This window comes from Eptatretus burgeri, chromosome 13 (genome assembly GCF_056783735.1).
Source record: "Eptatretus burgeri isolate ZD-2024b chromosome 13, Ebu_testis_v1, whole genome shotgun sequence".
In the NCBI taxonomy this organism is placed as follows: domain Eukaryota; kingdom Metazoa; phylum Chordata; class Myxini; order Myxiniformes; family Myxinidae; genus Eptatretus; species Eptatretus burgeri.
In genome coordinates this window covers 8,026,916-8,039,415 of record NC_140973.1, presented here as the reverse complement: position 1 = coordinate 8,039,415, position 12,500 = coordinate 8,026,916, and the positions used below count along the sequence as shown (strand labels likewise).

Below are 12,500 nucleotides of genomic sequence, written 5' to 3'. Positions count from 1 at the left end.
AGCGATCTCTCCAAGCACAGTGTCAATTGCGCTGTAAAAAACCCTCTGCAGTTCCGTCTTGTCATTGTCATTGTCGTTGTTTTCTCCTTTGGTCTCCAAAACTACAAACGGTTCCAAGTTCTTATGCATTGTGCGTCTCCGTTTTGGTGGTGCAGGTATAGAAGTGCGAGCATCGTTGGCCTTGGTCCACAGATCAGTGAACTCATCCTCAGAGCGGAGTTTCTTCACGCACTCTGTAGCACTCGCCACCAGTTCCAACCCCGTTAGCAAGTCCATGTCCTCTACCTGCAAGAGTCTGTTAGGGCCATCTAACATCAGCAGTTTTTGTACAAAGATAGCAATGAACATGAAGGCAGGCCCAGAGACTTCCCGCAAAAGCCCAATAGCCTCCATCCTCATCTCTGCACCATAGGCGCGCTCTGCATCAATCTCCGACAGTCAGGACGTGATATCCTTAAAAGATCCTATGATCACAGAAACGGTGGCTAAATGTCCCGTCCACCTTTGATCAAGAAGTCGTTTTAACCGCTCACCTTTATACTGTGCAGCAATAGTGGGCTTTCTGAAGAATTTGTACAGGCAACAACAAACCTCGAGGAAATCGGTGACAGCTTTCTCTGCTGCCAGGGCATGGATAACTACCAGATGGAGTTGGTGATTTAAGCAGTGCACATAGGGGATTTCTCTTTCCAATATCTCTTGCAACAACTTTTGCACCCCACCGTTCTTCCCAGCCATTACCGAAGCCCCGTCGTACACCTGACTTCATATTTTTGACGTGTCAAGTCCTGTTTTTGTCAGCTCTGCAATTATTAGGTCTGTCAATGTTTTTGCATCTCCAGCGTCGGCTGTAGCTATTGTGAGTAGACGCTCTGTTGCTTCATTTGATGCCGATACAAAGCGAATGATGATTGATATGTTCTCACATTCAGTGGGGTCCCTCGTCCCATCCACCTTGATGGAAAACCACGATGTGCCTACTTCTTCCACGATGACATCCGTCACAACATTACTCAATGTGCAGATCAGTTCATTCTGCATTTCCGGACTCGTATAGCTTGTGTTTCGTGGGATATGCTTTATTATTTCGGCTAGCTCAGTGTCTTTTTTGAGTGTGTCGTTTAAAAGCGAGTGGAAGAGCCCACTGTGCCCGTCTGACATATCTTCAAAATTATCAAGGCTCCCTCTAAAAGGTATCTGATTTTCGGCGAGAAATCCCACAACATCTATAAGAGCAGACACATAGTACCGGTTTCTATTTCGCTGGTCAGCATTGAGGAGTGTGGAAATCTCCTTTCCACAATCGATGCTCCTCTCATTCTCCTTCCACCTCAAAACACAAGTTAAATGTTCCTTTGAAGTTGCGTGTTTGTGAAACCCCCTGCCTTTCTCAACGGCATGTTTCCAATTCCGATAGTCTCGCACTGTGAAAGTAGAGTCCCCTGGGCCACGTGCGGTGTTAAACTTCCTACATGGATAGCAGAATGCTGCATCTGTCTGCACACTGTATTTCAGCCATTCATTAGTCTGGTACCATGAGGACACAAACGAGCGACTCTTGTTCTGCAACAGATAGCCAGGGTACCGCTGTAGAACAACTTGATTCAGTCTCTCACTTCCAAGATCATCGGGAAGCGGCTTGACAGTCACACCCGGTCCCAAGGCCGCCGCCGAATGTGGCAACTCGGCTGCCTGCGCTGGGGCTCCAGCTGCAGGGCTAACGTTGCCGCCTTGGCCAGGTTGGCCAGCTTCTGTCGGTATTTCATCGACATGATCGTCTTTTCCTCCTCCTCCTCCAACTCCTCCCACAACATGTCTTTCATCATCTTATTCATTTTCGTCGCTTGCATTTTTTTCTTTTCTGAGCCATTTTCGTATATCCATCATCCGCGTCTTTTTCTCCTGCTGCGAACTCGTGCTCTGTGATTCGTCCCTCGTGACTCGCGTCACTAATCTCGCGACTCGCGAGATTTGACGGTTTTATTTATTAAATGATCCATGCATCAAAAACAGGTTTTATCTGCATCATTTCAAATGGAAGCACAATTGCAAACACACATATTTTTAATTTTTATTATAAAATTACTTTTGTAAGATGGAGGGTTGACGGGTTGTGAAGGTCACGTGGTGCACGTGCACTTCATCTTTCATAATGTAAATTTATGTCTTTTCCTTATTCATATTATCATATTATGACTATATTACATTTATACCTAACTTACAACCAATCAGGTAACCTGCTCAATCGGGTCGCCATATCGAATACGCTGATTGGCTATTCCTTAAAACTAAATGATCCACGATATATATAACCACCCACAACATCGACATTCGACACGAGGTCTTGGCTGCTGGCGTTGGTGCTTGCGTTATTATCTTTTATCTTGTGGTCTTGGACTGTATTATTGTCTTGCCAATTGCATTTGGAGATGCGCTGGGAAGCGCACACTTATCTCTTGATTCTTATTCAAAGAAGGATATTATTAAAGAACAGTTTATCCAAGAAGGCCTTATTATTCACCACGTTGAACATCTGGAATAAGGGTTTTAGTTCACACAGGTGAACTTTTAAACAGCAAGTTCACAGTGGGCGCTCATCCTTAAACACTAAGTTGTTCACAGGGTGCAACAGGGCATAAATGGGTGGCATACAAGTGGGGGGGGGCACCAGATGAGCCATGGGGGGCATTGCACCCAAATGCCCCCCCCTAGCGACGGGCCTGCGTACCAGGTGTCATGCATGAATGGTGCGGAGGAGAGTCCATCGAACCTAACCATTTACTTTTAGCTCTAGACAAAGCAACAAACCCTGCTATGGCTGGAATGATCGTAATGACCCATCTTTCCCGACTTGGCACACTGTTCCATTCTATTAAACCTGGGCAAGACCCTTATTTGTCTTTTTCCATTTGGTGGTGCCAGGCATAACTCGCTGGCTGGGGAGTGTGACTACTACTAGGCCTTTTTGCCTGCTTCCAATCGGGGATGGAGGACACCCAGAGACCTCGGGGCTCACCTGAGCGTGCTTCTGGCACTCCTAACTAAGGGGTGGCTCTCGAGCAACCATACGGTGCTCTCTGAGCACCTATACTGTGCTCTCCTGGCACAAAAACCTACCGTGCTCTCCTAGCACTAAACCTACCGTGCTCTCCTGGCACTAAACCTACCGTGCTCTCCTAGCACTAAACCTACCGTGCTCTCCTAGCACTAAACCTACCGTGCTCTCCTAGCACTAAACCCTACTGTGCTTTCTTGGCACCTCTGACAGCCTTCACCTGCCAGGAACCACCAAAGCCCTGGTGCCCTATTTCCCGACTCACCAACTTCCAATACCATGTCACACTCCCAGCCAGTACCCCCATACCTTGGCCTGCACCTACCCCTCGCAGTCCGCCTGCACAATGAAACAGCAGCCAGAATCCATGTCAAATCCTCTAAGTCCCCCTAACCTACACTAACTTGGTTAGGAGACTCCTACCGACAGGGTACGTTGTTTGCACTCACTCTCTTCATTTGCACAATCACGCCATTCACCCAAACACTTTAGTCATTCATTCCACAGAGCCACACACCCAGCCCACAACACCATCCAACACCTTTCACTTTTATGTGAAAACAAAAACACACCAGTCCCTCAGATCCAACTTGGCCATCAAATTTAACTGATACACTTTTTTATCAAACCCCAATCAATTTGTCACTACGTCCGTCGTTCGCTGGCCTCCTCCAGACTGCCCTCATCGTTTATTTCCAACAATTCAAACAAAATATCAAAATCTCTTCACTAGCCCCATGGAACCTCTGCATGGTTCCAACCAGGCATTTCAATCTTTCCTCAAACAAGCCACTCTTTGTCATCCACTTGTTTCAGGTGTGTTTAATGCTCTGCCTGTAATGTCTCCACCACTTTTTTTAACAATCACCCAAATCCACTTGTGCCACTCTTATCCCTTCTATCATCTCTCAATTTGTAATCACTCTCGATATAGTTTTCAATTAAGATTTTTACATCCCAATATGGCCTGCTCCTTTGGCTCATTGGACGGGGAGTGAGGGAACGAATTCCTCATTACCCATTACATGACCCCGCCGTCTTTCCACCATGGCTCAAAGGGGTCACGTCTCAATTGGGGTTGTGGTCCACCCCCTCCTCTTCTCCAGGGTTCGCGCAAGTCAGGTAAATCCCAATCAGGGGAGCGGCCTCCCCCTCCTCTCCAGGGTTCACGGAAATCAGGTAAACCCCAATCGGAGAAGCGGCCTCCCCCTCTTCTCCCTGACTCCCTGAAGACAGATAAACTCCACTCAGCTCGCCAAACACCTCGTGTCCTCAGAGAGGTTTGAAGACCAAGTGACACACGCCAGTGCCGCTTGCTACTCATCTGCGCTCTACCCCGAAGTTCCTGTGAGGCTGAGAGAGAAATTAACATCCAATTTCTAAAGCCTGCTCCTGGATGCAGCACATCCAACTCTGCAAGAACCCATGCGGAGCTGTCCATTATGGTTTTTGTCCCCTGTGTCAAGTTCTGTCCTGGTGGCATTTCTATTTTCCCTTGCACCTCTAACCATTTCCTAAGTCACCACTCATTCCACGCTCAGGACTCCCATACTCAGCAGGCTGCACACATTCCAAGGTTATGTGTTGACCTTCCACACATTCAACCTTGCTGCGTACTGACCAACTGCCTCGCACTCCAGGGTTACATTCTTGACCGCCACGTGAGTACCCACACACGTTTCGGCCTTGGCAGCACACACCGGTGCTGTAGTCTGGACTGTGGGCTCACAGCATTCATTCACAGGCACTCCACACACACATTCAGGGGTCACGCATGCGTGCACCCTATTGGACAGAGTCTCTTCATTAACATAAAATTCAGTTTCTACCTTAAGCTCATCATCCGCACCATATGTACATGTACCCTCATACCTGCTTCGTTCCAGAGTCACCTCGGTCCGGTCGCTTCTCTCCAGCAGGTTACTCATCATCGGTTCGCCATACTCCTCTGGGGCTGTCAGCTCCACATGATGGACCTGCTCAAAATGTGTTTCATCCGTCAACAACCCAGTATGCTCCCTCAATGTCTCCTTCACCAGGGTTTGCTCTAATTGTGGTTTCATCGGACAAGTGATGTCAATCAAGTCCCGCACCACTAACATTCCTCCCTGTGGTGATGTCACACATCCCACATTATGGTGCTGTCCTACTTCCTGGCTCCATTTTCCTTCCCATTTGAGTCGTTCTTCCTCTCTGAGCCTTTTTAGTTGTTCGTTATCTTTCCGGAGTTTTTCCATCTCCGCGTACTCCAACCTTGCTCTCTCCTTTAGTTGGTCAATTTCAAATTCATATTCTTTTTGTTTCCTCTCCCACTGTCTCTCTTGTTCTTCCTTCTCCAATCTCGTCGTTTCCTTCAATTGGTTGATTTCCCTTTCCCGCTTCATTCCTTGTTCTTTCACCATCTCCGAGTACTCAAGCCTTGCTTTCTCCTTTAGTTGGTCAATTTCAAATTCATGTTCATTTTGTTCCCTCTCCCACTGTGTCTCTTATTCTTCCTTCTCCAATCTCGTCGTTTCTCTCAATTGATTGATTTCCCTTTCCTGCTTCGTTCGTTGTTCTTTCACGACTCTTTCTTCCATCTTATTCTTTAATCTTGCTTTGGCTTCCAACTGTTCAATCTGCACAGTGTGGTTCCTTAACGTTTCATTCTCCGTTTTCTTTCTTTCCTCTCTTAACATCCTCAGCTCGTTTTGTAATTCCCTCTCTTTATTTTGGTGTTTCTGTAACTCAGAAGCTCTTTCCCCTAATTCCTTGCTCATCTCCGCACCTCTTTTACATTCTTCCCTCCTCATTTCGTCCATTCTCTTACCGTATTCCTTTACTTCTTCCAGAGATTTATTTTTCCTTTCTATCGTCTGTTCTTGGATTTCTCTTATCTGATTGCCTGTTCTTACCTTTTTCTTCAGTAGTTCCAATTCCAAATCGTGTTCCCGTTTTTCCTTTTCCAGCTTTGTTTTCCATTCTTCTTCCAAGTTCTCCCTATCCCGGGAGTTACTAATCTGCTCTTCTTCTATTATTTTGTTCAGTTCGCTCTTCTCTTGTTCCAACTTATGGGTACTCCACTCTACTTTCCTCATTTCTCCCTGTAGTTCCTTGAACTGTCTTGACTTTTCCAACAATTCTTCCTTCCTTTGCTCCAGACATTTCTCTCCTCTTTTTATCTTCTGTTCTCGGCTTTCTCTTATCCGATTGCCAGATCTTACCTCTTTCTTCAGTTGTTTCAATTCCAAATCGTGTTCCTGTTTTTCCTTTTCCAGTTTTATTTTCCATTCCTCCTCCAAGCTCTTCCTATCCTGGGAGTTATTAATTTGCTCTTCCTCTATTCTTTTGTTCAGTTCACTCTTCTCTTGTTCCAACTTATGGGTACTCCACTCTACTTTCCTCATTTCTCCCTGTAGTTCCTCGAACTGTCTTAACTTTCCCATCAATTCATGGGTAAACCACTCTACTTTAAACCATTCTCCACGTAGTTCCACGCCTGTGTTGGATAAGTCCTTTTCCAGCTCCCGAATTCGTTCCTGTGCATCGGCCAATTGTTGTGACTCCCCGTGCACATAATTTTCCCGAACCTCGTCTGCGTGCCGTAATGCCTCGTCCAATTTAATTTGTAACTCCTCTATATAATTCTCACCACACTCCACATGTTCCCAGGTATCCCCCAATCGTGCATGAAGCTCGTCAATGTATGCGTTGGCGTCCTGCTTTGTTTGCCATGACGCATGCTGTGACCACGTGATCTGAAACGGTGGGCGGGAGCCTTTTATCGTGCTGTGCGGTTTGTTGCGCTATTTATAGTAACCCTCTCCTGCTTCGTGTCGCGTTGAGGTGGAGCCGCGCCGCCATTTTGCAACTCCATTTTTCTTTATAATTTCGAAGTTTTACACCCAATCCGCTCAAAATAAAATCAAACCTAATTTTGAATTTGCGAGCGACGTTCCCCCCCCCCCCCCCCCGCGCCTCTCATAACCAATGTTCGAGGGCGAACGACACCAGTTGTTGTTGAATCGGTGTCCTGCAAATTTATGGGGGTGGATGGGTTCACATCCCAATCCTGACTACCAGTGTTCAGGATTCAGCGGTGGTGGGAATCGCACCTGACTCTTGACCCCAGTGTTAAGGATTCGGACGAGTGATGGGGCTCGCACCCTACTCTCGACAGCCAAATGTTGAATATTCGGCGTCACTAAACAGCACCGCCGTCTCCAGGGTTATAACGCCGGCTGGTTCAGCACAGGCCTCGGGTCACGTGCCTCGAATCGCGATACCAACGTACACCTGGACCTTACCAGTTGGGGGAATAGACCCCGGTTACAGACTGGTTTTGTCAGAGACCGAGCGAATTCTGCCAATCTGTAACCATTTTGGTTTTATATACCAATCGAGCGAATTGTTTCTCAGCACGGCACAAACAAACCCAAAGCGGCAACTTCATACGAATCAGCCAGATTTATTTGGGACACATCTATTTATTGGGGAACACAACACAAGCAAGCATGCATGACAATGTTATAATCAATCTATAACCCGTTCTTAACTCAGGAGCTAAGGATTACGGGTTTCGAAGGGGACCCTGGCGAGATAAACCTGAGACAACATAAAAACAAGACACGGACAGCATGCAGACAAGACACAGAGTACTTGGTGATGCTTCATGGACGAGAGGAAAAGTATTAAAGTCCTGATTACGGCTCGTGACAAGCTGATGTCAACGGATTCAAGCACCCGGCTCGAGCACGCCACGTGGCAAGATGGCGGCGTCGTCCTTGTTCTTCTCCCGGCACCGCCCGCACACGCAGCCTCTACGCGTCCAGACCCCACGACGTCGACGGCCCAAGATGAAAGATCTATGGTATGCTCCAGCTGGCTTTTCACAAGGTCCAGCATACAAGTCCAGGCCTGGCCTGTTCACCAGACAAGGCCAAATTGAGGTATTGGGCTTCGCAGGCGGATCGACAAACGTGTCCAGCCGTGAGGTAAGGACAGAGGCTCCGTGGCTAGACGCACGTTGAACCTGTCGATGGCCTCATAAAAATCGCCGACTCACACTGCAGCCAGTTTCTCTCGACGCAGATTGCAGCCTCCCACGAGTCGTTTCTATACAGCAGAATCCTCACTCGACACTCAGGCTCAGTTACTCCCTCGGCAGATCGCCGACTCGACCCTCAGGTTCAGTTACTCCCTCAGCAGATGGCAGACATACCTCAGGCAGTCCTTTCCCTGCCTTTCTTTCAGCTCGCTCCTCACGAAAGCCGATCGCAAAACAACACAGCCGTCACCTGTAAAGCCAGCCGACCGCCCGACTCGGCGCTCTCAGTTCCACCTTCGCCTTCCCGGCGCTCGCTTCTCTAGGCCACTCGCTCTCAGAGCGCTGGGCGGGGCCTATTGTCCGGAGAAAGGAACGAAGAAGAAGAACCTCTCGGAACACCACCACTGCACGAACAAATGAAGAGCCTCCTCCACCTCCCGACACACATGTAACGTCCAATTACCGAACAACATGGCTAAACATGCATTTAATGGGGGATCTGGGCTAATCCTATATTTAATAACACACGAAGGGCCATTTCAGCAACAATATAATATATATATATATATATATATATATATATATATATATATATATATATATATATATACATACATCCATACATATATCCATACATATATCCTTACCCTGTTCTGCTCTCTGATTACAATCACTGCCTCTCTGTGCACATATTCCATACAACATATTTCAGACAGATCTCTGTTACAAGGGTAAATCTAAGCCACTCAAACACATGGTCTAAGTTATTCTTAGCACATACTAACTGGGCCCCCTCCCTTCCACACAACAATATGCTGCATCCACTGCACTTCCCTCATCCACCCAATCAGAAACTACTTCAGAGAACTCCAATAAATTTGTTAAACAAGACCTACCTTTGGTAAATCCATGCTGACTACCTTTAATTAGTTTGTATTTATTTAAATGGTTCCTCAGCTGGTCCCTAATTAATGTCTCTAACACCTTCTCTGCAACTGAAGTGAAACTAACAGGTCTATAGTTTCCCAATTCCCTCTGGATACTTTCATAATGGCATTTCATTTTCTCATCTTCAATCCTCTGGTACCTGTCCTGACTCCAGTGAGCGATTAAAGATATCTGCTAACATCTCGCTTACCTGCTCTGCTCCCTCCCGAAATACTATTGGGTGCTTATTATCAGACCCCAGAGCTTTATATATTCTTAAGGCCACTGCAAGCTAGCCAATGTTCACCGATGCAATGCAACAACATTGTTGGAGATGAATCTTGTGCAATCAATTTTTTGTTGGGCACTGCTGTACACTTGACTCACAATACATGATTGTCGTCGACGCTATTTCCGGAAAACAAAATGGCAATTAAGATGAAGTGCAGGGAGACTATAAGAACAGTGAAAGGTCTGAACACTGCTACTTTAAGGCATTAGTAATGGAACGTCGCCGACGTCATGCCAGGAGAAAGAAGAGGCTGCAGGTCAAGCCCTTAGGTAAAGGAGAGGGGCAGGGAATATATATATATATATATATATATATATATATATATATATATATATATATATATATATATATATATATATATATATATATATATATATATCGTGCCTATAGAAAGTTTACACCCCTTTTCAAAATTCTCACCTTTTGTTGCCTTATAGCCTGGAATTAAATTACATAAAATCAGAGTTTTTCCCACCTTTATTATCCCACTCCCCGGAGGGAGGGAGCGGGATATTGTAATCGTCCGGTTTGTTTGTCTGTTTGTTTGTCTGTCTGTCTGTTCGCAACTTTACGGCAAAACGGCTTTAGCAAACACCATCAAATTTAATCCACAGGTGGGTAATGAACCTTGGACGACCCCATTAACTTTTGGGTCCAATTGGATCAAAGGTCATGGTCAAGGTCACGAAAAGATCAAAATCGTTTTTCGCTCATAACTTCGTCAAAAATGATCTGATTTACTTCAAACCAAGGTTACAGTGAACCTTATTCTATTTGTCACTTATAATCCTACCCATTCCTATAGTGAAAAATACATATTTGTGAAGATCGGTAGGGTCCGAAGTTTTGGGGGTCATGGTCATCGGTCAAAATTAAATATTTCCCATTAAAACTAAAAAATGGTTACGAAAATACAACTTTACAGGAAAACGGCTGGCTCAAACACCGTCAAATTGTATCCACAGGTGGGTAATGAACCTCGGACGACTCCATTAGCTTTTGGGTCCAATTAGGTCAAAGGTCAAGGTTAGGTCACGAAAAGGTCAAAATCGTTTTTCGCTCATAACTTCATCAAAATGGTTTAATTGACTTCACACTAAGACTAAAATATTCCTTATTCTATTCCTTATAATCAACATTCAGGTTAAGGATGTATTAAATCTAAGTTTGATCCCCAAAATAACTTTATGCCTTAAATGGGGGGGATTTGTTGTGCCTAACACCACTTGTTTTGCATTGTTTTTCACCAGAAGTGTTTTAAAAACTTTTTCTGGAAGTGATTTTTTTCCTCCTTTGTGGATGAGAAGTGGTTATTTTTCAGTTTTTCACCAGAAGTGTTTTTAAAACTTTTTCTGGAAGTGATTTTTTCCTCTTTTTTGTTGAGAAAAGTGGTTATTTTTTATTGTTTTTCACCAGAAGTGTTTTTAAAACTTTTTGTGGAAGTGATTTTTCCTCTTTTTTGGTGACAAGTAGTTATTATCCTGCCCCCCGGAGGGAGGGAGGGAGGGAGCGGGATTAGTAATCTTCCGGTTTGTTTGTCTGTCTGTTAGCAACTTTACGGCAAGACGGCTTTAGCAAACACTATCAAATTTAATCCACAGGTGGGCAATGAACCATGGATGACCCCATTAACTTTTGGGTCCAATTGAATCAAAGGTCAAGGTCAAGGTCAGGAAAATATCAAAATCGTTTTTTGCTCATAACTTCATCAAAAATGATCTGATTTACTTCAAACTAAGCTTATAGTGAACCTTATTCTATTTGTCACTTATAATCCTACCCATTCCTATTGTGAAAAATGCATATTTGTGAAGATCGGTAGGGTACGAAGTTTTGGGGGTCATGGTCATCGGTCAAAATTAAATATTTCCATTATAAATCAAACAAGTGGTGCCAGGCACAACAAATCCCGCCCATTTTGTAATTTTGACCGATGACCATGAACAACAAAACTTCGGACCCTACCGATCTTCACAAATATGCATTTTTCACAATAGGAATGGATCGGATTATAAGTGACAAATAGAATAAGGTTCACTATAAGCTTAGTTTGAAGTAAATCAGATCATTTTTGACGAAGTTATGAGCGAAAAACGATTTTGATCTTTTCGTGACCTTGACCTTGACCTTTGATCCAATTGGACCCAAAAGTTAATAGGGTCGTCCAAGGTTCATTGCCCACCTGTGGATTAAATTTGATAGTGTTTGCTAAAGCCGTTTTGCCATAAAGTTGCTAACAGACAGACAGACAAACAAACAAACAGACAAACAAATGAAAAATCGTGCTTAGCACGACACTTGGCGAATTAATTGACCTTTCCGTGTGGTGGTCCAAGCTGTAATGTCATGGAATGTGTGGTGTTTATTTGTTCGTACATTAATAAAATGACGCGACGTCACAAATAACAATTATCAGGCGCGCGTTGTCATGGTAACAGCAGCAGATTGAAAATTTTCACAACTCATTTAAAGCCACCATGTGACATTTAACAACTTATCATCGGTGCTTGTTGCCTTCATTCTGATCGTAGAAAATATTTGAAAATACCAAGGAACATTGCTTTTCAACCAGCTTTACGATCCCGTTATCAGATTTGAAATATGTTGTAAAACAAAAATATGTATTTTATATGTGCGTTTTTCATGTTTTGGGTGACCCTGACCTTGACCTTGGGTCAATTTCGATCAAACTTTGTACACATGTTAATATTACATGCATAAATAGACAGTATAAGTTTCAATATAATAAGTGCAAAACTGTTTGAGAAATAGCCATGTGTAATTCACAAAATTCCCCATTGGTTCATAATGGGCGATAATATAAAGTGATGTAGAATCCAGATCCTGATCTTGAACATCACCAAAAGTCACATATCTTTTTGCACTGTGGATTTCTATCAGCTGTTAAAATTTCATCCAAATCGGTTAAGAATTGTGACCTGTAGAACGAATAGAATTTTTTTAAATCACGCCAATAGCTAAAAACTTTGACGTCATACGCTTGCGAAAACTGTGCATAATTTGTACTGACATGCATTTTAAAACATTTAGATATTCCATTGAAGTTTGTTTTGGCGTCAACAGGAAGTCGCTACGAGTTCTGGTCACTGAGTTATGTCCAAAAATGTGTTTTCACGTTGTGTGACGTCACGTCGCGACGTTTAGTCTGATTAAGATGGGGTTTGGACGCGGACCGTCTC

General features: G+C 44.3%; 2 protein-coding genes across 5 annotated transcripts in view; both read right to left on the bottom strand.

Annotated features, from left to right (window-relative positions):
* The window catches only part of LOC147013780 (cartilage acidic protein 1-like), a 348,068-nt gene that overhangs the window by 156,336 nt on the left and 179,232 nt on the right, over positions 1-12,500 (bottom strand). The window lies entirely within an intron of this gene.
* On the bottom strand, positions 4,950-9,210 carry LOC147013781 (uncharacterized). The gene is made up of 2 exons (XM_085851329.1): positions 9,169-9,210; positions 4,950-6,792 (listed from the first exon to the last, which is right to left on the bottom strand). Exons 1-2 carry the CDS (start codon positions 9,208-9,210, stop codon positions 5,542-5,544), a joined length of 1,293 nt encoding a protein of 430 aa, XP_085707455.1. The 3' UTR covers positions 4,950-5,541.

Excerpts from the sequence above, each read along its gene's own strand:
- LOC147013781 (XM_085851329.1), bottom strand. The coding sequence starts at position 9,210 with ATGTTAGCAGATATCTTTAATCGCTCACTGGAGTCAGGACAG. Across the intron at positions 6,793-9,168 it reads GCTCACTGGAGTCAGGACAG|ATCACGTGGTCACAGCATGC; the intron begins GTACCAGAGGAT and ends CCACCGTTTCAG.